General features: G+C 40.1%; 3 protein-coding genes across 3 annotated transcripts; 2 read left to right on the top strand and 1 right to left on the bottom strand.

The window, feature by feature from the left end:
- Positions 1-506: 506 nt before the first annotated feature.
- Positions 507-1,995, top strand: LOC145456100 (GDP-L-fucose synthase-like). The gene has a single exon (XM_080334140.1). It carries the CDS (start codon positions 587-589, stop codon positions 1,538-1,540), a length of 954 nt encoding a protein of 317 aa, XP_080190266.1. The 5' UTR covers positions 507-586; the 3' UTR covers positions 1,541-1,995.
- A 6,797-nt stretch (positions 1,996-8,792) lies between these two features.
- Positions 8,793-12,172, top strand: LOC145455843 (peroxisomal membrane protein PEX13-like). The gene has a single exon (XM_080333861.1). The coding sequence runs from the start codon at positions 10,278-10,280 to the stop codon at positions 11,328-11,330; it is 1,053 nt and encodes a 350-aa protein (XP_080189987.1). The 5' UTR covers positions 8,793-10,277; the 3' UTR covers positions 11,331-12,172.
- LOC145455844 (60S ribosome subunit biogenesis protein NIP7 homolog) lies at positions 11,312-13,684 on the bottom strand. The gene is made up of 5 exons (XM_080333862.1): positions 13,596-13,684; positions 13,290-13,386; positions 12,655-12,880; positions 11,566-11,706; positions 11,312-11,505 (listed from the first exon to the last, which is right to left on the bottom strand). Exons 2-5 carry the CDS (start codon positions 13,343-13,345, stop codon positions 11,386-11,388), a joined length of 543 nt encoding a protein of 180 aa, XP_080189988.1. The 5' UTR covers positions 13,346-13,386; positions 13,596-13,684; the 3' UTR covers positions 11,312-11,385.
- Positions 13,685-26,675: the final 12,991 nt, after the last annotated feature.

Here is a 26,675-nt window from a genome sequence, read left to right as displayed (position 1 = left end):
TCGTATCGCTGTCCTCTATCTTTTCATTATGTCGCAATCTTGCGGTGTTTTGATCTGAAGAAAATTTCAATAAAATGATAGATGACTCGGCTCAACAACTCAATGGCGCTCCCACGAATAAAACTGTGTATTGCAATCATGCGTGACTGGTGACAACATTACATTTCAACTATAGATAACTAACCTACCGTAGGTTAGTAATCTATATTTCAACTGACCAGCAAAAGGGATTTGGAGTTTTGGACGAATTTGGTTGATCGCCGATATTTCACACACAGATTACATACCTCCGCAGTGGATACGATTGTAGATTGTATGTATATAGATAGCTAACTGTTGCAACCTGTTATGCCGGCTAATACCACGGTAGTAGAAGGTGTGTGAGTCCATGGTCGTCTCGTGACAAGCTAGGCTAGAATTCTGTATTGAATAGTAACGAAGTAAACCAATCACTAATTGGTCACCAATCCCATGCAATGTTCATGTTAATTATATCAGGGTATAGCCTATGGTGTGCACTTGAACTGACTCTTCTATATTCATAGTTTATTAGTGAAATTCATAGTTTATTCAATATCTAAACACGATGGGTGAGAAAAAAGTGATCCTAGTTACTGGCGGTTCCGGCCTTGTCGGACAAGGCATCCGTATGGCTGCCGAAAAAAATCCTGTTGCCGACGAAGAATTCATTTACCTTACTTCACGTGATGCCGACCTCACAAATCGAGAGGAAACGAAAGCCGCTTTTGAAAAGCACAAGCCAACTCACGTCATCCATCTCGCTGCCAAAGTCGGAGGCTTGTATGGCAACATGCGTGCCAATTTGCAGTTTTTCCGTACCAACATGCAAATCAACGATAACGTTTTATCTGTTGCACACGAAATGGGGTGTAAGAAAGTTGTTTCATGTCTGTCGACTTGTATATTTCCTGATAAGACAACGTACCCGATCGACGAAACAATGGTACATAACGGCCCGCCACATGATTCCAATTTTGGATACTCGTACGCTAAAAGGATGATCGATGTCATGAACAGAGGCTTCAACAGCGACGGTTCTGTCTGCTTCACTTCGGTCGTACCCACCAATGTATTTGGTCCCTTCGACAATTTCAATCTTGAAGAAGGGCACGTGATGCCTGGACTTATCCACAAGATTTACAAGTGCAAAAGGGATAACACTCCGCTCACAGTCTGGGGAACAGGTAGCGCGCTACGTCAATTTATATATTCTGTAGATCTGGGTAAGCTGTTCTTGTGGGTTCTCCGCAATTACAACGAAACGGCTCCGATCATTCTATCGGTCTCGGAAGAAGATGAGATTTCTATCAAGCGTGCTGCGGAACTCGTCGCTCAAGGATATGATTTCAAGGGAGAATTCATTTACGACACCACCAGATCAGATGGTCAGCATAAGAAAACTGCCAGCAATAAGAAGCTGTTGCAACTGCATCCCGAATTCAAATTCACGCCGATCGATCAAGCCATCCGCGAAACCTGCCAGTGGTTTGAAGCCAACTACGAGATCGCACGGAAGTGAAAAGCCTAGGAAATATAACAAATTTGAATTTCAATCTGCTATGTTACGGTATTTATAGCAAATTACGGTTTATGTGTTATCTGCTGTCATCAATACGGTGTTCAGCGTTGTTTTGGAGTTTGTGAACAATCATCTCTCCGTCCTCGAAGTCATTCGTATCAGTGTTGCACAGTTTCTAATGAGTGGAAGACTTTTGCCTGCAATAAAAGTGGCCTATTTCCTCGGAGACAATCTTAGTGACGCTATATCCGTCAGATTTAAAATACATAGTCAATATCATGTCTGTAGCCTTAATTCTGTATTTGATTCTAGTAAATTATTCAAGTCCTCAAGATTGTGCCTGTTTTATGCGTAGAAAAGTGATTGTTCGCATGCACCGTATAGCTATCGTGAATGACCAATGACCATGTTATACACAATATGACCTCAGTGAAGTAATAAAGTGTAGTAAATTGCTTCTTTACGAGTTCTTTGAATATTGTGACTGGCTATAATGGGGCGTATGGAGGGTTCACTGCCATCTTGTGGTCTGATGGTCGGGAGTTAAAAGATCTGTGATATTGTTTTATGTTAAGAGCTACCTTATGTAAGCGTGCCCCCTCCATGTAGGTAGCGGAGCTGGTCACTGGTCAGTGATGATGAAGCCTACTTATACTTTTTAGGACTAATCAAGTAGTCCTTGCCTACTTGAACTATTTACTGAAGTGGCTGTTTTTTCACAACTTCACTTCTACTTGACAGTTCTGTTGGAGAAACTTGCTCTTTGTAGTATGGATTTTGTAAAGTAGAAGTAGTTTTGAGACATCTTTATAGCGGTAACTATCAATTCAATTTATTATTAACAATTTCAATACTATCCACAAGACTGCGATACAATCAAAAGATAGGACGGTGTCGAAACGACTTGGAGTAGTCTTTGGAATCAGACACCCACCTAGCTGCGGCGATGTAAAAAGGAGGCATGCACAGTTGCACACTGAATGAAAAGTAAAGCAAAAGAACATGAAAGGACAGGCGATAAAAAGAGGTGGCATGTGCACTTGTTCTCTTGTACACTATAACCGTCAACAAAATAGTTGCAACCTTTTATGGTGGTGTAATCAATTTACGTTTAAAGTTCCACGGTCAATATTTCTTGCGCCACGAACATCACTTACACGAAGAACGTGAATATGAATTATGAGGTTGGCGATGCTGATTACTTTTGTCGAAACAATCATAGAATGCCCATGGCCCACATATCAGGATTGTATGAGGGCTGGGCTTAATGATTCGTATTACTCGATCAGGACTTAAATGGGAATGACGTTTCTGTGAAGTCGTGATCAACCAGAGGTGGTCAAAGTAGTTAAGAAAGCTACTCAAGTAGAAGTAGCGACGCAAAAATTTAATCAAGTACGAGTAGAAGTAGAACTTCTGAAAGCAATCTAAAACTACTTTAAGTAGAAGTGACTGGCTTTAAATCTACTCAAGTAAGTTAGCAGTTTTGAAAACGGTCATAATACGTTCGCAGGGAATTTCAAATGCTACAATTTGAGCTATGCGAAAGTGCAGAGAGCTTCATACATATTGAATCAATTGATGCATCCCGGTCCCAGAAGGTAGGCTATAAATGTTCCACTACATGAGTATACGACCGCATCATGAGATGCAAATGATAGTTCTGCTATGGAAATGCGATACTAATCTTTTGTTTGTTCGAACATCCCGCTTTAGATAATGTCACGTCATGGCTCCCTCACCCATATTTTAAGGCCCATAGTTTAGTCGAAGAGCAATACGGAGAAATTGTATGGATACGGTGTTAACAGTTTGCGCAATTCGTATTTGTTAATAAAAATATGGCGTATCGTAAAAATGTCATATAGTGTAATTGTACTTTCGGACCGTAAAAACGATGCATGATGGTAGTCCTGGTTAAAGATATTCTTGGTCTGTTTGTGACAGTGGTCGGAAGCACTTTTCGTCGAAGGAACCCTATTTACCCAATATTTTCAATTGTCAATGCCAACCTACAGTGACGTCACAATAAAATATTGGTGACGCCATGACTAGAAAAAACATGTTTTGAACATTTTAAATGCAACCCTATATGTAGAACTGACATTTATATTTTGTGGTCACTGGTCAGTGGTCACATAAGAGGTATACATATTTGAACTTTCCACATCATCCATACCACCCCTATACGACGTCATAATGAGTGATACTCGAATACTTCTATGAACTCCAAACATTTCATTACTTGATTCGGAAGCATATGTAGCAGATGATGCTGGTCAATTGTCAATTATTTCATCAACCTCATGTCATCGGATTTAAGATTGAATCAGTCCCAATATTGTAGGGTTATACCTCGTGTCCTCCTAAGAAAGATTTGTCCTCCTATTTCAAGAAATCGAAAATGTCCGAGGACGCCAAAATGTCCTCATTCAGTAATTCGTCCTCCTTTAAAGCTTTGACAGCTAGGCTAATGGACTGGGCCAACTAAAAATCGACACAAATGACGCGAAATATGTATGCAGACGTTTGAGCGGTTCATTCTGGAGTCGAGTAGAAGTGATGACCTTTTTTAGTAAACACCAGAGAATTAAGTATCCATTAAAGTGGGTTATTCGGTCAAAGTGATGACCTTTTTTTAGTCAACACAACAAGATTTCCAGTCAATATTCCAAAATTAGCTGTTTTCAATCTCAAAAAGTAGACTAACTTTTATGATTTCAAAAAGTGCCCGTCTTTCCCGATTCAAAAAACCCTATAATATTGGAACAATTTCAAGTGTTCACGTCTTCATATTTCTTATGGCTACGCCGCATCATGGTCGGTATGGTCTCGGCTCGGCACTGAAAACACGCTGAGCTAGATTATCATTTATAGGCCAGTGATTCCCAATCTAGGCTCCCAGCTAGCTTTCTTGCGGCTCCCATTGACATTTGAAAATCCCACCTCAAGAAGCTATACTGCGTACTGAATTCTATACAATTACGCGTCGCTTTGACACACTTCTTCAAGTCAAGTTGGGCATTAAATTGATTTGTGTATTTTTTTCTTGTAAGTGTTGCTAATCGTTGGTACGTGCGGCTCCCAACGTACTCTGAAATTTGAAATGCGGGTCCGACACTGATCTATGCGTATTACAGGGTTGTAACCAAGTCATAAAGCAGTGGTCGGGAACCTTTTTCGTCTGAAGAGCCATTTTGACCCTATATTTTCCATTTTAACTCGCAAAGAGCCATACCTGTCAATCGATTGTGACGTCACAAATGAAATTTGTGACGTCATGGCAGTATTTTTTCGAACTCACAACATGTGATTCGTGTTGGGCGCCATATTTTCTCTGTAAAATCTCACAGGCTACTAATCATCCTGTGACAGCGCAAATCATCACAAAGCCCCGAATTTATAGTACCTGATATTAATCGACTATAACTGTAGAACTGATTCCGGAAATGTAAATATTGATCGAACTCTCAATTGTCGTAGTATTCGGCGGTAACATGAACGTTGCACTACACGCCTACGTTTTAATGGCACCACCAGAAAGCGACTTAATAATCAAGAACATGTATAGTTAAACGTTGATTGTAACACATAAACACAAAATCGAGTAAGGCTAATGTTAAGATTATTGTCATAAGTAGGGCTGGGCAAATTCGAGTACCTGAGTGATTCGATTCTGAATCACGTAATATGCTTCGAGTCGAGTCGAGTATTCGAGTATCACTCGTTATGACGTCATAACAGAATGTAATATGTCAAACTTCAAATAAGTACCTCTTATGCCAACACAAAGAACACGATGCCCGTTAGCCATCACATTAACGATACTTAGCATTTTTCGACCATGCCGATTTCATTGAACTTTGTGACAATGTTGTGGGATAATCATGCCTTCGCAAATGTGATATTTCTAGTAACGTTCGTGGCGTTGTACAAGTACTTTATACCCTGTTTTGTATGCTGCGGTACGGCCAATCAAGGTTTCATGTCTGACAAAGTGAAAAATAGTATTGAAGCTATAACTTTTGTTGATGAAATAACTTTCAGTGGCGAAGAGCGTATAATTTCAGTACTCGAAAAATTCGTCTTTTACTACTCGACTCGAATCATGAAAATAAATACTCGATTCAGATTCGAGTACTCGAATCATTGTGCCCAGCCCTAGTCATAAGCAATCGTATCCCAGTTATTAACTCTACAATCTTGGTCGAATTGGACTTGAATTTGGTATCCATGGACGCGAAATTTTACGCTGAGTATTGACATAGTCAAGATGCCAGGCATAAACCTCTGTTATCGTCAACTGGAAATTTTAAAATTGCCCCACATTTATTTGTGATTGTGAATTTAATTTCCAAGGCAGTTCATTTCTTGTCGTGGATCAGGAAGACAGTGTGTAATTAGAAAGCTAGATTGCAATTCTCTTCGGTCAATCGACGTAAACGGAGCAATCCAAGATTTCGCGGCGCGCGATGTCATGCACTTGTACATTGAATTCGCGAGCGATATTTGTCGGTGACGCTGCAGTACCTTAAATTTGAGTATTTTATAAAGGGGTCCAAGCCCGTAATCCTGTATACGCCACTCTCTTGAGCTCTGCCACGAGACTAATAATTATTCTGGTCGTTATGAAAATTTAACAAGTTGCTGCAATATCGATAAAATCAAGTAAAAAATTAAAAATATGTCAAAGAGCCATATCTTATACCCAAAAGAGCCATATATGGCTCGCGAGCCATAGGTTCCCGACCACTGTCATAAAGGCTCCGAGTTACAAGTCACCCTCACTTTTATAGTTTTGACTCGAGTCAAGTCGAGTCATTTTCAATTCACCATCGAGTCAAGTCCGACTCCAAGTGATCGAACAGAGGGTCGAGTCCGAGTCATGGTATTATGACTCGAGTCCGAGTCATGGTGTTGACTTCTCATGCAGTTTCCATCAGTTAATGTCTTGTTAAACCCACTTTTTATAACTCTGTTTGGTGATATCGTATGGTTCAAATTTATAGTACTAATTTTAGTCACTTTTAGCAATTTCTGATCGCATTTTCAAGTACCAGTACCAATAGACGAAATTCCAATAGGGGTTACTTTACTATTCTTCGAGATTACAATGAATTGTCGGTCTTGGCAGTCTTGAGTCTCGAGTCATATGACTTTGTTCGAGTCATGCGCAATGACTCGAGTCCAAGTCGAGTCGTCAATACACAAATTGACTCGAGTCGAGTCATTTCTGTATTTTGAGAAAATGACTCGAGTCAAGTCGAGTCATCAGAAAATCGTCACTCGAGTCGAGTCATGACACGAGTTGTTACAACTAGGGCTGGGCACAATGATTCGAGTACTCGAATCTGAATCGAGTAATAATTGTAATGATTCGAGTCGAGTAGGAAAATACGATTTTTCGAGTACTGGAATTATACGCTCCTAGCAACTGGAAGCTAATTTATATACGAAAATTATAGTTTAGACAGTAATTTTCAGTGTTGAAACCTTAAAGCCGTGATTGCGGGTCGTATCGTAAGACACGAAACAAGTACAAAGCTACAAACATTACTGGAACTAGCAGATTTCCGAAGTCATGATCGTCCCACAACATTGCCACCAAGTGCAATAACATCGGTATGGTCGAAAAAATACCAATGTATCTTTAATGTGACCGATTGTAGGCATTATATTGTTTGTGGTGACATAAAAGGTACATATATGAACTTTCACATATTACGTTCTGTTATGACGTCACAATGAGTGATACTCGATTACTCGACTCGACTCGAAGCATATTACGTGATTCAGAATCGAATCACTCAGGTACTCGATTATGCCCAGCCCTAGTTACAACCCTGACCTATTATCACATTTCGTATATGCTTTTGCTTATTGTTTCATGGTTTGGGTTATCTAATGTAGATCGTGAACTTTTGTTCGGTTACGTTTTGCGACGCATTTTCACGATTCGTCCTGTTTACATCATTGGCCTTGTTTCCCGTTGTTGTTGCGTTGGCTTCATCTGGCAATTTCCCACGATGTGTCCCGTTTCATTGCATTGACTGTATGATGGTTTTTGGCTATGATCAAGGATATCTGCAAGGGAGGAAATTGATTATTATTATTATTAAACTGTGACATCATGGACTAGGTCGAGGTGGATGCCAGTTTAAGAGACCGAAACTGGTCGTTCAACATCCTCCTATCTGTTCATTACATCGCATTGTGTCTTATCGCATTGTTCATTGTGTGTGTCTTGATCAGATGAAAATATAATCTGATGATTATTGATTTATTGCTTGAGTAGGGATGTCCAGTTGGTGAAAACGTTAGTATTCTATACTTAGTATTGCCCAAAAACCGAAAACTGTCCATTATAAGTAGTCTAATATAGAAATCACTCCAGTAAATATAGTAGTATGCAAAACCTATTATACACTTGAGTACTCCGAAAAAAACTACGTCTGTTGTCATTGGAGTACGTAGACGCCTAATTTCAATTTCAATTTCTTCAATTTTTACATGAATGTTCGATCGATAGACTTTTCCAAGTCGCGAAGGACCCTTCCTTTCTTTACACTGCAGGCCTGGCATATCGCAATCTTGCGCTGTTTCGGAAATGATGAACTGTACTCTGGTTCCCTCCGATGGTTATCTTGCTTGCTCTCGCCTCTCGGGAGTTGTTGACATTTCGCAATAACCGGCGGTCGATATCTCTTCGAAGGACTGCTGCTGTCGATTACGTTCATGGAATCATGGTTCATGTCAGGTCGTCAATGTAATAATTAGAAAATTTTGGCTATTGAGTTTTAGAAAATCGCTTTGAGGAATTCGGCTTAGTGGTTTTGATTAACTGCTCAATGAGATCATGATAATCGCTAGTCACTGTCCGCCGACAAGAAGTTGCGATGCAGTGCAAAGTGAGGGCACAGTGACAGCCTGACAGTCCCTGCAAAAATCAAAAATTTAAAGATATTTCGCATTATATCTGATTGTAAATTCTCAGCTTTCGTTTATGGTAATTCCATTCTTATTAAAAAATGTGAATTTTACATAATTGTTCTATTAACATAACATTCAATTAGTTTTTTTATTCCTATTATATCATCATCCTGAAATCAAAGTTTATTGCTTAGGCCCCATCCATTAAATTACACGTTCAATATCCTAATGCAAGTCGAACTCCTACCTTCAAAGACGTTATATTGGTAATGTTCCACTTGAATGGGAAACCAATCAAACCATATAAAATCTGGATTTGAAGCACATGTTTGGATTTTATGCAAGGACTAATTATGGTGCACACTGCACATAAGTGACTTCAATCTGTACATGGTGACGTTTAAATTGACTGTCCTTCTCCATTGTAGCAACCCGTTAGATAAATTCTTGCAAGAAGACAGATTTTCTCGTGCAGGCATGACGAGTTCAACATGAAATCTGACAATTCTCTTTGTTTTGGATAAGACATAATACTTCGGTGATCGTCTAGCATCTGTCCACCCCACATCCTAGAAATCGCGATTTCTCTAAGTGAAATGGCATCGTAGCCCCATAACCCTAACCAAGGTCAGCGATGCGCATTGGATGTATGTCAGCGGTCACTGGAGAGCAACTGCTCACTGGTCATCGGTGAACATTTCTCAATGGTCTCCATTTAGAAGAAGTGACTAGTAATCAACTATTGTAATTCAGGCAATAAAAACATGTTGAAATACGATTCGCAAGGTGTTGAGATTTTTCTCAATACCATCATTCATGCTGCAAGTGCTTGTGATCATGTTGAATGCTGAACTAGATTTTGACGAAGAAGAAAGGTGTTTACTTATTTTGTTGTAAACAGACAGACAGACATTTATTGCTTTGTCATACAAAAATTTGACTGGAGGTGACGATATGACCTACAAAGCTGAAATTATTTTGTGTTTGTACGGAGCTTGATACTCCACGGCTTATCTACTTGAAAGCAATACTCAACTTGGTTTTGGTGTGCACCGTATAGGTCTAAATACATATCCAGTAATCTATGAGCAATTTCCTGTAAGGCATATTGCGCCCAGCATGCTTCATAATTGACTGCCTATTTTTCGATAATTGTGTAGGCTATTTTTCTTCAATTGTGCAATGTGCATTGCACTTTCAACACATTCTTCCTTTGTGCACTCTATCTGTCGGTCAGGTCGGGAGTTTTATTGATTGACTTCACCAAGTCCTTTCATCGTACCGCAGTCTCGTGGCGTTTGACCTGATACAATACTAAACTTACTAAATTAAAGGCGATTGGTGTCTGATAATAGAAAAGCTCCACTTCATTATTACTATTGTTGCATTCCATTGCTGAACTATGTCAACGTGTTAGCCAATTGTAACCGTTTAGCCTAAGTGACGACCATACCTTTTAATCCATGAATTTTTGATTATTTTACAATGCTATGGTCTCAATTTTATGTTATATCCAGTGGTCAGATTCAGCCGGTTCTAAAGAATCATTTCAAAAAAGGTCAGCAAACCAGTCAGTATTACTGGATACTGTCAATCACTTTTTATAACAAACCCTACTGAAAGATTTGAACAACTTTGATAGAACTGGCTCAAAAAATTTCTATACTGATAATTATATTTTCTTTGACTATGGTGCAGCTATCCATCTGTATGAAGCATACCAATAATTATAAGTTTTGCATTTAGAGGAGAATTATTTCATTACATTCGTGTCCACACAAGCTGAACCCTACGAGAGAATTTAACAATGTCTGACGTACCACCAAAGCCATGGGAGATAAACAGGCCATCCAGCGGTGGAACTGGAAGCTTACATTCAAGCAGCGTCCCTTCCAAACCCGGGGAACACTCTCAAGATCGGAAAAAGACGCCACCACCAATTCCTACATTACCCAGCGAGCGGATCGGGGCTATAGCTCCGTATCAGTACCAACCACAATTTGGGTCATATGGACCTAGTTATGGTGGATACGGCTACAACAGCATGTATGGAGGAAATAGGTATTATGGATCCTACGGGCAACCGTATGGTAACAACGGTGGCTTCATGAGCCAAGCAGAGGAAAGTACACGTACTGCATTTCAATCTGTTGAAAGCATAGTGCGGGCGTTTTCCTCCGTGTCTGCTATGCTGGAATCTACATTCGGTGCAGTTTACAGCTCATTCAGAGCAGTTCTGGATGTTGCTGATCAATTCTCTAGACTGAAAACTACTTTTTCTGACATACTCAAATCCATTACAATATTCCGATTCATCAGGTATCTATTCCGACGCGCCAAAGGTATGTTTGTACAAAGGGATCCGTGTGATGAAGCGTGGAGCGATATTTCTGCAGAAATGCGTGCCGCTGCTCCAAATCGATCGAAATCATGGCCAGTTCTTCTATTTCTCTCAGTTGTGTTTGCTGGTCCATATCTTATTTGGAAACTGCTGTCCAGCGGAGGCGACCAGCCCACAGCCGCAACCTGGGCTAGCGGACAATCCGACCACGTCGTAGCCAAAGTTGAATACGATTTCCAGGCTCGTAATAGCAATGAGCTCTCAGTCAAAGCGGATGAAATGCTGAAGCTGGCCCCAAAAGAGATGCAGCCGCATATCAACGAATGGGTGATGGCGTCTGTCGATGGAGAAAAAACCGGGATGGTCCCTGCAAACTATGTGAAGATATTGGGGATAAGGAGAGTTGCGCCGGCTAACACAAATCCTCCCCCTCCTCCTCTGCCTGGCACTGTTACAACAACATCCAATCTAACCGCATCAAATCCAATCGATAAGCCAACTACACTGCCAGTGGCTTGAAATACCAACAGATCTGTATTACACTACTGTGAAAAATGAACGTTGCAATAGTATGTCAAGTAAGCGTGTCTTCGTTTCTCAGATACTCCCCGACGTCCGCTTGGTGAAATGCGACTATCGACATTGGATCGGCGTGTCTGCATTCCGCGGTTGATTTGGCTGCAACCCCAAAGCCCTTTCATACAATAGATTTATTAGTTTGATCTGGTATCGTTGTGAACCCACATCTACCCACCAATGGCGTGTCGCTCATCGAACACAACACCACTCCTTGATATTTTGGTGTGCCTTCAGTTATCCTCCCGAGGCCCGATTTGAGGATGTGATTGCCATATAAAAACGATTGCTCTGCTCCTGGCTTCAACCAAGCTTTGAACTGAAAAGTGAGATTACGCGAGTCATGATCAACATTTTATAACGAAAAATTTGGCCCCATCACTTGAACCAACCACAATTTTTCTTTTCTATCCCACTATAGATGGTCTGTTGTGGAATATAAAAATGAGGTAGTGTCTGTCGACCGCCATTTGCTGAGCTCGATCGCTTGATGTGTAGATTCTGTATCACCACTGTCTCTTTCGGGGTATTTGTATGTTCATGTGTATAGCGTGATTGTGTAAGCACAGCTTTTTATATCCTCATGAGAACAGATGTGCGATGAAAGTAGTGTCTATTATGTTACCTGCGATCAGGTAATAAACCAGACTCGTAATTCATCACAATCATTTTCTACTGTTTTCTTTTTCTGTTCAGCAAATGAAGCGCTAATTCAACTTGCTCAGTTTTTGATCATCAACATTCTAATTGTGCTTATTCAACTAATAAAATTTTGTTATCGTGAATACTCGCAGTACTGGACACCTAACTGCAGCCTAACGAAATAACAGTATAGAGAATAAGGGAAATTTCTAATCAGTGATGCATTACTGTTATCATAAATAACAACATGCGTGTCGGTGTAATTTAAGTGATACCATTTCATCAAATGTATGCAAGTTTCCATAGATAGGTACAACGTGCCACGGCGTAGTAAACAGTCGCAGCTACTTCAGTAACTCAGATCTCTGAAAACAGCTGGAATCATGCTTATTGCACATGCTCTGCTCATTAACTATATAGTGACTAGTAGTGAATTGAGGTAGATCATACTAAAATTCCATCTGGCCTCTATCGTAATTAGGGGATTAGGATTTCAGGGCTGAGAAACATTTGCTGTTAACTAGACAGTACTGGAGTAAATTTACCTGTCAACACGTTTCTTTCAACATGTCAATGAATCAAATACTGACAAATCGTGTATCCTTGATGAAAAGATCTATCTCACCTTTGCATAGGGTGCCAAGTAGTCAAGGGCTGTGACGTGTAAACGAAATTTCTTAGTCTTCGTAAATTTTCCGAAACAGACTCCAAGGCTTATTAGATTATCTCGACAAACGTTTGTAGCACGCTTCATAATTTCTTCCGAAACATAATAAATACGATCACGGTGGAGACGAAAACAATATATTCCATCAGGGCGGTCGATCAGTAGCTTGATGTTTTCACCAATGCTGAATAAGAAAAATATGTTGAAGTACATATTACCCAGAGTGGAATCGGTGGCAAACGTCACGCGAAACTTTGCATTTAATTCCTTAATTATTCTATGTAAGAAACCCTTCTGTCACGCGCAACTTACTGCCGAAAACAACCACTAATTCCAGTCTGGCATATTACAATTGCAATTAACTATGCTCGTAAATAACAGTCCCTCAAAATTATGCAGGACACTTCTGGCAACTATGTTACCAATTTTCACAGCAATTGATAACTTTCATAATTGATAATGCTGTTGTCCAGTGAGAAAAGTGATGGAGACGTAGGTAGAGAGCGGAAAAATAATCTATTATTTACATCAAAGAGAATATATGCTAGCCTATGCGTGGTGCAAACGTCAGTTATGTTATGGCGCACACTTACTACTTGGCTAGTTTTTCGAACAGTATCTTCGTCTCTTCTTCTGTAAGAGGCCTCATTGCAGAATATCGAAATGAATGAAGTCTCTACCGTAATATATCTGCAAAAGGTAGAACATTCACTAACAGAGGGTCCGCCGACGTGGCAAACAATCCAAACATGAAACCAGTTTGGTACGCTAAGTTTTTGCAACTGACCAACAGTCTGTTTTCTGTCAAGTACACGCGATAGAAGTCGGTCTTAGTCACCATGCCTCGATATCGTAGTCACTCCCAAAACCCAAAGCGTGCGATTTATCACAATACTCACCTCATTCACAAACGTGTTGTTATGTTACCGCTATATTGCTTTCGATGATCGAGTTGACAACACGTGAGCCGTTATGCTTCAGTGGAGAATTTGTAATTTTGAACCCGGCATCATTTATTTTCATGGTTTTCAGTATCAGATATCTATAGATAACTAACCTAGTTATCTATAAGATATCAGTTTATTAATATTTTCATCATTTCAAAACACCAGAAACTGCGATACAGTGAAAAGATAGGAAGGTGTCGAAACGACTTGGAGTGGAGTAGTCTTTGGATTCTTCAGGATTACCGGACCATGACCTAACATATCGATCTCGTCTTCCGCCACATGCCTCCTCATTTTGTCACTTGCCTTTTATGTTCTCCTGGGTACGGGGCGATTGTAACATTTGAGCGGCGATTTTCGCGACCCAAAATTTCCATGATTGATTGTTGATTGAGTTCCATTTTAGTTTTTATATCAACTATCGAGTTGGTGGCTTCTTTATATAAAACTTTGGAAATGAAATTTACACGAGAAAAACACGTAATGTTGCAAAATACAAAAAGTGTTACAATTGTCCCCGGTCTCCCCTACCATAGCAATTTACCACGTAGCTAGACTATAAATTGCTATGGTAATACTGTGGTTCTCAATCTTTTTGACATCGTCATGATCATTTGATTAAACTTTTGATCAAATCACTACAAAATTGCGATATAATGAAAAGATAGGAGGATTATTCAGTTGAAATCCCTATACCTATGTGCCGAAACGACTTGGAGTAGTCTTTTAATTAAGCATTAATCTTGGCCTACAGCATATATACAGACAGAGGTGGCCAAAGTAGTCAAGAGAGCTACTCAAGTAGAAGTGGAAGTAGCGACCCAAAAATCTACTTGAGTACGTACTTCCACTTCTACTCGAGTAGCTCTCTTTACTAAGTAGTACTTTTGAAAGCAACCTAAAACTACTTCAAGTAGAAGTAGAATTGACTGACTTTAAATCTACTCAAGTAAGTAAGTATGTTTTGAAAACGGTGGTAATTCGTTTGCATGGACTGTCAAAAGCTGCAAATTGAGCTATGCGGAAGGTGCAGAGAGATTGATTCATATTGATGCATCCCAGGTGTCCATTTTCGACAGACTAAAGTATTCGTCCGCATCACGGGATGCAAATGATAGTATTGATATGGAAATGCGATACTATTCCTTTGCTTATACACGAACACCCCGCTTTAGAAAATATCATGGCGGTCTCGTGGTAAATTGTTACTCAGTTCAAATTCAAGTTTTTTTCATAAAATTTCATCATTTCAAAAATCACAAGACTGCGATAGGAAGGTGCCGAAAAGACTTGGAGTAGTCTTTGAGATCAGACACCCATCTGGGCCTAGGCGATGTAAAGAGGAGGTATATGCACATTGGATGAAAGTAAAAGAAGAAAATATAGAATGATCATCATCATTGGTTTATTAGCAATTTTATCAGTTCAATACACCACAAAAAAAATGCGATACAATGAAAAGACAGGAAGATGTCGAAGCGACTTGGAGTTGTCAATGGAATCAGACACCCACCTTGGCCTAGGCGATGTAAAGAGGAGGCATGCACACTGAATGAAAGTAAAGAAGACAATATAAAAAAGAAAGCGACAAGAATAGGGCGGCATGTCATGGGAAGCGAGATCGATAGGTCAGTCGTGGTCCGGTAATCTTGAGGATGGACTGTATTTATTTAGAAGCAATTGCTTGTATTTCGACTTGAATGTGGACATGCTCGTCGACTATCGGATGGCCGGCGGGATACTGTTCCACACGTCAGGTCCGGCATGATAAGCGACAAAATCAAGTGGTACGTGACGAAAGGCGAGATCGATATGTCAGGTCGTGATCCGGTAAATGTTGAGGACTGACTAGTATTCATTCAAAAGAAATTGCTTGTATTTCGACTTGAATGTGAACATGCTCCTGAATGCTCCTCTCTCTCTCTCCCCCCTCTCTCTCTCTCCCCCCTCTCTCTCCCTCTCCCTCTCTCTCTCTCTCTCTCTCTCTCTCTCTCTCTCTCTGTCGGATATAGCCGGCGAGATACTGTTCCATACTTCAGGTCCGGCATACTATAATGATACTATTACCCTCTGATACTATGGACGACAACGACGTGCGTGTGTTACTTATGCACTTTTGATACGGATGTAAAGAAGACATGACAATTTTCGGGGCAGTGACCACAATGGAACTGATACATAAAATTGGCGATTTCTAGTTTCTGCATATATATATGTTTAGAGAGAGTTCTTTTATTCGTCAACCATGAAATATAGTAAAGGCAATGTCCACAAACATTCACGTCCAATAGTATACATTTTTAAAATTTTCCTAACTATAATTTACACGGTATAGACTGGGAGACCCGATATGACCGAAGTCTTCTAGGCCGGAGTCACCCACGCATATTGGCAGTATTAATTATAATATGGATCAATTTCTTCTCTCAGTCAAGTAGCACCGCAAAGAGTAACGAAATAAACAAAAGTAAATAAAAGACAGCAACACTAGTGAAGGACGGTTACCATAGTTAACAGTGTGATCAGAAAATAACAATTTGACCCATGTACACAGTGGTAATATTATTGTAGCATATTAAATGAATCAAAACAACAAACAACATCACTGTGGTCATGAGATATTTTCTTCTTAGTACTTGGATAATATAAGTTTGCAATAGCGAGCTTTAGGACACCGAATCTTTTGAGCAGTGATTTGTTGGATGCAAAACCTGGCCCCAAAGGGGTCCCGGCTATGATGCAGAGAAAGTGCTATATTTCCTTCGTATCAGATAGGCCTACACTACGTTAAGGGGACCATAGGTCTGCCACAGTATGGAATGGGAATGATTTCCATACTCCATATCCGCCTCAATCGTTCCATACCATACTTACAATTTACCTTACCATAACAACATTCTTCTATACCATATTTGATTCTTTTTCCATACTTTTGAAGTTGCCCAACTTTTCAGATAATATTCTATTTTTTATGAGTGTAAATTTTACGGCGTTTATATTTTAATTGTTTTGGATGAAATTAGCCCTGATGCACCAATTCTACCCACGATTTCTCTGTGTCATATGTTAGCGATGCAGGTTATTGCCTAATCATCGAAGAACGTAAAATATATACGGAATTATTTGGAAATCTCAACAAGCTCATCATGTCATGTATAAACGAGTGTGTTTTTAACACACTGACAACAGTAATACGGAGTTATCGTCTACAAATATTACATACAACAAGGTATATTGTCTCATTAGAAGATTCATAGAATACAATTTTACATCGCTACTATCACTAGGGATTCGCGACAGCGGATCAAATGTCGGATTACCCCGCTAATGTGCTGGTCTTACTCATTAGCTTCATTAGCTTCGGTTACCATTTTTTTAGTCAGTCATCACCACAGAACTATAGATAAAAAGTGAGTAATTCGGGAGTCGAGTCAGAGTGATGACCTTTTTTAGTCAACACCGAAGTAGGCCAACCTTTAAAAAAATCAGCTTTTTTAATTTCGGTAAACCAACTTTTATGATTTGAAAATAGTGTCTCCTTCCGGATTCCAAAATATGGTAACCCTACATTAGTCAACATCGGGGTGTCCATTCTTTTATCAGAGAGAACCAGATTTAATGAAGTTACAATGTGTGCGTTGGAGGCCGGCATGGCTATAATGTCAAATGGACATTGAGTGAGTCGTGATGATCATTTGAGCAAAGCGCAGCAAAGGACTCCTAAGTTCAACAAATACTCCACGCGAAATACAGATAACGATCTATAAGAGTCGCAGAGTCATCTTTTCATATGGCTTGACTTGACTAGAGTCGAGTCACTTTGCAAAAATGACTTGACTTGACTCGATGCATCAGAAATGTGTATAGACTCGTGACTTGGAGCAAAATATCCGAGTCAATTTCAAGTCATCAAGTGATCGCGGTGTCGAAAAAATCGCCGTATCTTGCATATGTTCGCGAATCCGTGGTGTAGCCTGTGAGAACAACCAATATTTCAATGACTGTGCGTTTTACTGCGAGCCTCCAGTGCTCTCTCACTTAGCAATTGACCGCAAACGAAGTGATCGGGGCTTACATATGTTACGTTGTCGTCAACTAGTAGTAAATTCATCTGATAGCAAAATATCTATATCTGTTCTACAAACTGCTCATTGTGCTATCTTCCCACCTTAACCAAACCTCTTGTTTGAGTTAAATATATTTCGATTATATTATATTACTAGTCAACAATGTTCCCTCTAATTTTTCACGAGTCTGCGCGCACTCACCAACTCGCTGCGCCGTCCGTTTGACAACAATGCGTAACGACTAAAAAAGGTCGTGCGTGGCACAGATATTTCTGCGCGCGGCGACTTTGTCAGCAGTGCGCGGCCGCGCACGCGCGCAGCTTAGAGGGGACATTGCTGGTAAACCATTGACGTAGGCGGCTTGACTTGTATCTCATGGATCCTCATGGATGTGTAGGTGGGTAGGGTATTGCATCATATTAATTCGTTTCTACGTTCGGAGATTTCGTATTCAATTCGGATTTTGGCTGATAATTATATAGACTGAGGCTATACATCAGTTACGCGGTTTAGCAGTTCTACGTATGTGTGAGCGATACGCTATACCTTTTTGCATTAAACTCTATATTTGTTCCTCGATTCAAAATATACCACTCCATCTGTATTTCAAACAGTAAGCAAAATGCAATGACGTAATCATGTCTCGTACTTCGAAAAGGTAACATGACTTGAATTGTGATCTGAACAGGACCGAAACTGCACTTCGTCAGCCCCCCCAAAAAAAACACGTTATTGGTCTGGGCCCCCTGTAGGGTGGTAAACCAAACTTCTGGGGGGGGATTTGCCCCCAGATTCCCCATCAACCGATACGCTTTTACAGCTACTTCTCATCAAGACTTGTTTAGGGGGTCAGGTTATACCTCCAAAACGCGCGGTAAATTCTCTAATTCATGATTGAATCGGTGAAAATGATCGGGAATTGCACATATAGCCTAATTGCTATCAATTTTTATCCTCTCTCTGTTCACGTAATCAGATTTACCGGTAGAGCTGAGTGAGGTGTCTTGAATTATGTGGAGCCCGTAAGTAATAATTAAACAGCTTTGGGCGGACCCTGTTGATATAATGACTTCGTTACGTATAATCTGTTAGTTCCTGACCTCCTGTCTGCTATGTCAAAAGATATTGAAATCGTTCAAACGTACTAAATTAAAAGATGCATACCATTTCAAATTGGTATTTTTTACTGGGGAATAATTTTTTCCTGCGGGGTGACATTTCTCGATCTTGTGGGGCTCGGATCGCCAGGACAGGAACGTTCAGCGCGAGCCATTTAACGCCTATGGACAATTAAACATAGGCCTACATGCATTTCAGGGATGGCGTGAACCTCGGAAAGGTGTGACGTCATATTGCTAATTCCAATCCTACATTTCAGTGAAGGGATATATTAATGTACATTGTACACTATACCTCTCGGGCCACATAATGCCACAATGCTGAAGTGGGCTATACATACTACTGACTTTTTTAACGTCGCCAAATGTACCAACTGGGACAATCAAATGATGTAATAATCCCATGAAATCAATATCTTTCGTCGCCTTGCCAACGATGTCGACGATGGAATATAAACTTATTACGCCTTAGCGGCCTAGGCAAGGTCTAGGCCAGAGGTCTGAAACTCAAATGTGCTCACGGGCCAATTCGTTAGTTTTGATGACGCCGCGGGCCGCATTATCAATAATAGGGTTATAATTAGGGATATAAGGCTTTATTTCACGGGACCTTGCAGACAGGCATTCCACAAACATCGTGGAAATGTTATTTCCTAATGTGCTATTCACGCTTGACACGAAAAAAAATCACATTTTCAAATATTTGAATAATATTTTTTTTCTCATGCGTAATTGTTTTAATTGGGCATCATGCCAGAGGATGTATCATGACATCATAAAACTGTTGGGTTATAACATTGCAGCTAATGGACCTTTGACAATGCCACAATTTCATGCAGAATATTATAAAATTTACTGAAGGTTGATCTGATATCAAAGCATTTCAGCGGTGTAGCCTAATCCTGGTTTTGATAGTCGCGATAAATATAGGCTATTGTTACTGTCATTGCAAAAGTCAAATTAAATCAGCGTTTGATTTTGCCTTCGAATATTTTTGGAACATATTCTATATAATCATTATTGAGCCATAGTGATAGCATTGCTTCTTGACCTTTTTAGCAATCGTACCCCTCGTGCTTCCAATAAGATTTCTCGTAGCCCCTGTCCATTTTCAACACAATTTCTGATGGTACCTTTATTAAAAATCAGAAAGCCCATTCACATAAAAATCGCACGTAGCGCGAAGACTATATTCCAGTTGAATAAATTGGTCAAGAAAATATTCCACAGCATATAGGCCTAATTCTACAATGCATCTCGTACACCCTGATGTGGTGCTTCGCACCCCGATGGGTTCCACGGACCCTGGTTAAGAACCCCTGGAATGGAAATGTCCAATCAGCGAATAATTTATTAATCTGACAGCTGCTGAGCGTACTACGACCTTACTCGTCACCGAGAATAACATAGTTAAAGAGAACAAACAACATGTTCGTTGGGATTTCAGTGATTTTTATAGTAGTTTTAGCGTGAACTTTGAGTTCTTATATCTAAAAAAGATATATGGCGCTTGAATGTATTGTTGAATGATTGAAATTCCAAAATGCCGTCGCGGGCCTCACAAAATGTTCTCGCGGGCCGCAGTATTCTTGAATGCTTGAAATTCCAAAATGCCGTCGCGGGCCGCACAAAATGCTCTCGCGGGCCGCGTGTTTGAGACCTCTGGTCTAGGCAATATATTCGGCGTCAAAGTGTTTATACGTTGTTATTGAGCATAGTGTAAAACGGGTTTCTATACTTGCTACCGATATTACCCCATTAACAATATACAGCAGTAGCCAACACTCCAATCGCACGGATTTGTTTTTTATGATACGATGAGCATATGAAATCGAGGTAGACCCCGTACGCTTACTAGATTTTTTACATAAGACAACGATATCAATTTCATTGATAGGTTGAATAAGCATCATTCGCTGACTACCTAGGTAGCATATTTCGATCTTGATGTTGTGTGATTGCGGGTCAAGTTCACAGCAGAGAGACAAAATATTCACAAACGGAAAGCTGGATATTGTAACAAAAGCGAGTAGAATTTTTGAGATTGTCAAGGTCCATGCTCGTTTAGTGTTGATTTTTCATGCTGCCAGCACCATGCATAAGAGTGACCCGCAGTTAAAATAAGGTTACCATACGTCCTCTTTTTTCACTTTTTTGAAAGTGTCCTCGGAGGACGCCCTTTTGTCCTCTTTTTTGAGATTTTGTCCTCTTTTTTGGGAATTTTGATCAAATTTACGGCCAAATTCGACTGAGATGCCGTAAATCATCACCAAACTAACGCCCCGGCGGGTATTTTTAGTCAACCGATCACGAAGTTGGACAAAATTTAACATTTTTTCAGGATTTTCACCTGGATTTGCAACTTTTACAATTTTGAAAAAGTGTCCTCTTTTCAGATTTCCAAAATATGGTAACCCTAAGTTAATTTCAACCAAAGATGTTATAATGACGTGGAAATTGTAATATATAAAAAAGGCTTCACAGTGCAGAACCTATCAAGGTTCGTTTGTGAACGTGAACCTCTAGATTTATGAGGTTCACACACAGAACGCGATCCTCACGTTCACACCATCCCTAATTGCATTTCATCAAAGTTTTCAGTCAACATAATAGCAGTCCTTTTCGGCCAAGGTTTTTTCGCTGACGATCGTTCTGACACACTTTTCGGAGTCGCATGTTACATGCAGGACCGTAACTGCTGCACCCAAACCGCCAGGGGCGGGCTCGAAGGGGGCCCCAAATTTTTTCGTGAATTAACATAAATTATGTAGTATTTCTTTGGAAATTTGGGCAATTTTTTCAGAAAAATTTCGCGCCGTGCTAGATTTAATGTTGCCAACTATCTTGATTATTTGGTACCCTTCTCCCAACAAAAACAAAATCGCATGATTTATAGAAATGGGCACTTAGTTGTGGGCCATTACCTCGTCACGACGCACCAAGACATATAAAGTTTTAGGCTTTGTTATATGCAACTCCGAGAAGTGCGCCAGAACGATCAACAGCGGACCGTGGCCGAAAAGGACTGTCCTTGTGCTGACCGAAAACTTCGATTTAGATACAATGTTTAATAATTGTCCGTAGGCGCCTAAATGCTGGCGCCGAATGTTCCTGTCCTGGCGATCTGAACTCCTCAAGACAAATGCCATCCAGCAGGGAAAAATTATTAGCCAGTAAAGAAATACCAATTTGAAATCATGTTCGTCTTTTAGTTTAGTAAGTTTGGGCGATTTCAATATCGTTTGACATATAGCAGATATAGGAGGTCACGAAATAGCATCATGTTACGAAGTTAATATACCAACGGGTTCGCCCGAAGATATTTAATTATTTTAATTATTAATTATTTAATTGTTTCGACGCGGCGTTCTAGACGTCAATGAGTGCCGATTTAGCAGGCGTCAAACCCTGTCTGCTTAGCTGAATCTGCTCTTGGACTGGGCAAACCTTGCGTATCACTCTTATATTCAAGATAACATAACCAAGCACTCCTAATGGAACAAGGCTTTGGTTGGTTGAAACACGAAGATGCATGATCGAGATTCGCAATAGTGCTCGCTCGTCCGTTGCTCGATAGAATGTAGGCGGACGCAACGGCAACGAGGAAAATATAAAGGCAAGCGAATCGAAAAGTAGAACAGTAATAGTCAAATAATTAGGATTAAAATCAGACAATTAGAATGATTAGAAAAGCGAGATAGAAATAAAGCACAGTTGAATTGGAAACTGATTACTCTAAAAACATCAAATAGAGAACAAAATAAACATGCACTATCGCAAATAGGGGTCCTACCTTTTCCAACACGCTTTACTCAGCTCTATTACCGCAGTAAATCTGATTACGTGAACACTGAACATAGAGAGAGAATAAAAAATTGATAGGCTATATATGCAATTCCTGATCTGACCGATTCAATCATGAATTATGGAAGTTTTTCCCGCTTCGCGCGTTTAGGCGACATCAGCCAACTCACTAAACCAGTGGTTCTCAAACTGGGGGCGTGAAAGCATCTGAAGGGGGGCGCGTAGCTGCGGTCAACTGATTTTTTTTTCACGTTATGCGCGATTTGCCTACAATTCATAGTTGCATTGCCCTCTAGGGATGGTGTGAACCTCTGAGAGGTTCAGGTTCGTGTGAACGCGAACCTTTTTGAAAGGTTCTGTGTGAACGCGAACGTGAACCTCATGACGTCACATGACGTCATATTGCTAATTCCAACCCTATCTTTCAATGAAGTGATAGCCTATATTAATGTACAGTGTACATTGTACACGATACCTAGCGACTGCTCGGGCCACATAATGACACAATGTTGAAGTACATATTGCCGTTTTAAACGTCGCCAAATGTATCATCTGAGGCAATCAAAGGATATAATACTCCCATCTTCCGTCAATTTACCAACAATTTCGACGAGGACTTACCAGGGAATATAAGCTTACGCCTTAACGGTCTAGGCCAGACCGGACAATGTATTCGGCGTCTGAGTATTTGCTACATTGAGATTGAGCAGAGTGTAGAACGGGTTTCTACACTTGCTACCGATATTATCCAATTAACAAGTAATACAGCAGTAGCCAACACCTCAATCGCACAGATTTGGTGTTAACGATGCAGTAAAGATATGAAGTCAAGATTGACCCCGTCGCCTGCTAAATTGTTTACATCACAAAACGATATCAATCTCATTGATTGGTTGAATAAGCATCATTCGCTGACTACGTATATCGCTCGTGATGTTGTGTGATTGCGAGTCAAGCTCACAGCAGAGAGTCACTATATATTCACAAACGGAAAGCTGGATATTTCGAGCAAACTTTTGGAGCAAAACAAGTAAAACTTTTGAGATTGTCAAGGTGCATGCTCGTTCAGTTTTCATGTTTATGCTGCCAGCGCCATGTATAGAGTGCTGGCTCGCAGTTGAAATGCAATAAATATCAACCAAAGATGTTATAATGAAGTGGAACTTGTAATACATGACAAAGGTTCACAGTGCAGAACCTACCAAGGTTTTGTTGTGAACGCGAACCTCTAAATTTTCGAGGTTCACACACAGAACGCGAACGCGAACCTCACGTTCACACCATCCCTATTGCTCTCTATAATTCTCTAATCAATTAGTCATAACATTCCTTGCCATCAAATTATGCGATTGCTATTGCCAGCATCCCTGGTCGCATTTTGTGTTATGGTGATAAGGGGGTCGAGAAATTTTTCACTATTATAATAAAGGGGAGCGTGTCTAATAAAGTTTGAGAACCACTACACTAGGGTTGCCATCAGACATGGGGTAATCGCGATTAGTAATCGTAATCGATTACGACGATTACAGCATTTTCAAGTAATCGTAATCGCAATCGATTACATTCGAAAAAAATCCAAAGTAATCGTAATCGTAATCGACTACTTCACATATCTAATCGATTACTTTGTGAAAGAACGATTACTTTTTATTTGTACAATTAATATGACATAACCGAACATTCGTGAACAAGGAAGAGATATTATACCAGGTTAGTGATAGCGCAAACGGTTGATTTTCAAACGCCACTGCTCATTATTACGTCAGAAGTATTAGCTTTGCTCGTCCTTGCGTAAGAAGTATCCACACGTAGTAAATATATATTCGATGTACATTGTTGTGTGATTGTTAGGACAGTGTAAGCCATGCTGCATATCAGGTTATCAATACACTCTAGACGCCACTACCTCACAGCAAGATAATAATCACAATTCTGCCTAGTTTCAAATAGTAACTTATGTATTGATGTTTGGTTATGCTTAGTTAAACGCAGTTTGACCGTTGCTGCTTGGCGAGCAGTAGGCCTATCTCTGTGGTATACGTATGTATTATACCAGGGATATATAGAACTACGTACACCGGACAAAGATTTGAAATAAAACATAACGTTGGTTAAAATCAACAGCTGCTGATATAAATCATAACCGAGCCGTTCTTTGCCGCTTCTCGTAACGGCAGGTTTCAGTATCTGTATTAAGTGTAAGGTAGAATTTTTAGTTCATCTCTTATGACTCTACTTGAAACGGGCGCCAATCGTTATTTTCAAATTCTTCACTGGACATTTATACCTGTCGCCATAGCCATCCGCTCATACACCATGTTAGTGTGGGTTTTAGGTACAATCAGGACCAAAACAGCAATTCGTCCCCCACTCCCAACCTTGGTATTGGTAGGGTTGTAACCAAGTCACAATGTTCCGAGTCACAAGTCAATCTTATTTTTATAGTCTTGACTGGAGTCAAGTCGAGTCATTTTCAATTCACCTCCGAGTCAAGTCGAGTCATTTTCAATTCGCCTCCGAGTCAAGTCCGAGTCCAAGTTAGCTAGGATAGGGTCGAGTCCGCGTCATAGTGTTAGACTCGAGTACGAGTCCCAGTCGCTATGTTCACAGATCAGTTTTCAGATCAATTCGGTACAACCCACTTTTTTCAACTCTGCTCGAGTGATATAGAATGGCTCGTATTCATAATATAGTAATTTTCATCAGTTTTCACAGTTTACGGCCCTATTTCCAAGTATCAGGACTGATAGACGAAATACAAATAATGTGGTAACTTTACTATTCTTCGAAGTTACATGGAATGTCTGTCTTGGCCGTTCTAATCTCGAGTCATATGACTTGGTTCGAGTCATGCAAAATGACTCGAGTACAAATCGAGTCAATACAAAAATTGAATCGAGTCAAGTCAATTTACGCATTTGAAAAAATGACTCGAGTCAAGTCTATAGTCACCAAAAAATCGCGACTCGAGTCATTACAACCCTGGGTATTGGGGCCCCACAGGGTGGTCAGTTTTCAAGTTGATGACTGAATTTCGTCAATAATATTGGTAATTGCATTATATTGCTATTCATTCAGATTTACCGGTAGAGCTGGGGGCACGTAATTCATAATTATAGCATCTGGTATGTTGTTATAATTACTTTATTGTATGTTGTTAATTCGTGACCTCCCGTCTTTTATATAATCAAAAGATACTGTAGTCGCCCACACGTAGCAGACTAAAAGAAAAACATTCATGAGACGCACACACAAATTGTCATGTCTTCATTCCTCTGTGAGTGCCCCGGGTGGCATTTGCATTGTTGGGCCTCAGATAGGAAGGACCAGACTATTCGTCACGCCCACAGAGCGCGGCTAATGACAATGGACATATACCCAAAGTTTTGGCAAAGGTCATTCTTTGGTAGTACATTTTGTGGAGTTGCATGTTGGCCGAAATTGCATACGTTATTTGGTGTGTTGTGGCGGGGTATTGACCGCCTCAGAAATGCCTATTCCTATAAATTATGCATGCTTTTTTTCTTGAGGGGGAGAGGTATGCATTTCAAAATCAAGCTATTTAGAGACAGTAAATCCCGAAGCTCAAAGAAAATTTTCAAGATAATCAACTCTTTTGAAAATAATCTATAATAATTTATGTTGATTTACGAAATACTTTTGAGTCCCCTTAGAGCTCGCTCCCGGTCCTATTGGGGAGTTAGGGGTGTGGCAGTTACGGACCTGGCAAGAATGCAAATCGTTGGATGCAACGAATAGTCCTGCATAGAGTTGGGCAATTGGTGCATTATGACGTAACAAGCAAATGACGTATGAATTATAAGGAAAGTTATCATCTCATTAGACCTTTATATTGTCTTCCAATATCTCTTCTGAAATTAGTTCTAAGAAGCAAAACAAAAGTAATCGTGAGTAATCGTGATTACTTTTGAAATGTAATCGTAATCGTAATCGACTACTTCCTGATTTTGCTGTAATCGTAATCGTAATCGTAATCGCGGGATTCACAAGTAATCGTAATCGCAATCGATTACATTCGTGAA

This window comes from Botryllus schlosseri, chromosome 14 (assembly GCF_051294905.1).
Source record: "Botryllus schlosseri isolate E-star chromosome 14, Bs_hap1, whole genome shotgun sequence".
NCBI classification, from domain to species: domain Eukaryota; kingdom Metazoa; phylum Chordata; class Ascidiacea; order Stolidobranchia; family Styelidae; genus Botryllus; species Botryllus schlosseri.
The sequence above is the reverse complement of the archived record's forward strand: the minus strand, read 5'-3'. Positions and strand labels throughout refer to the sequence as shown.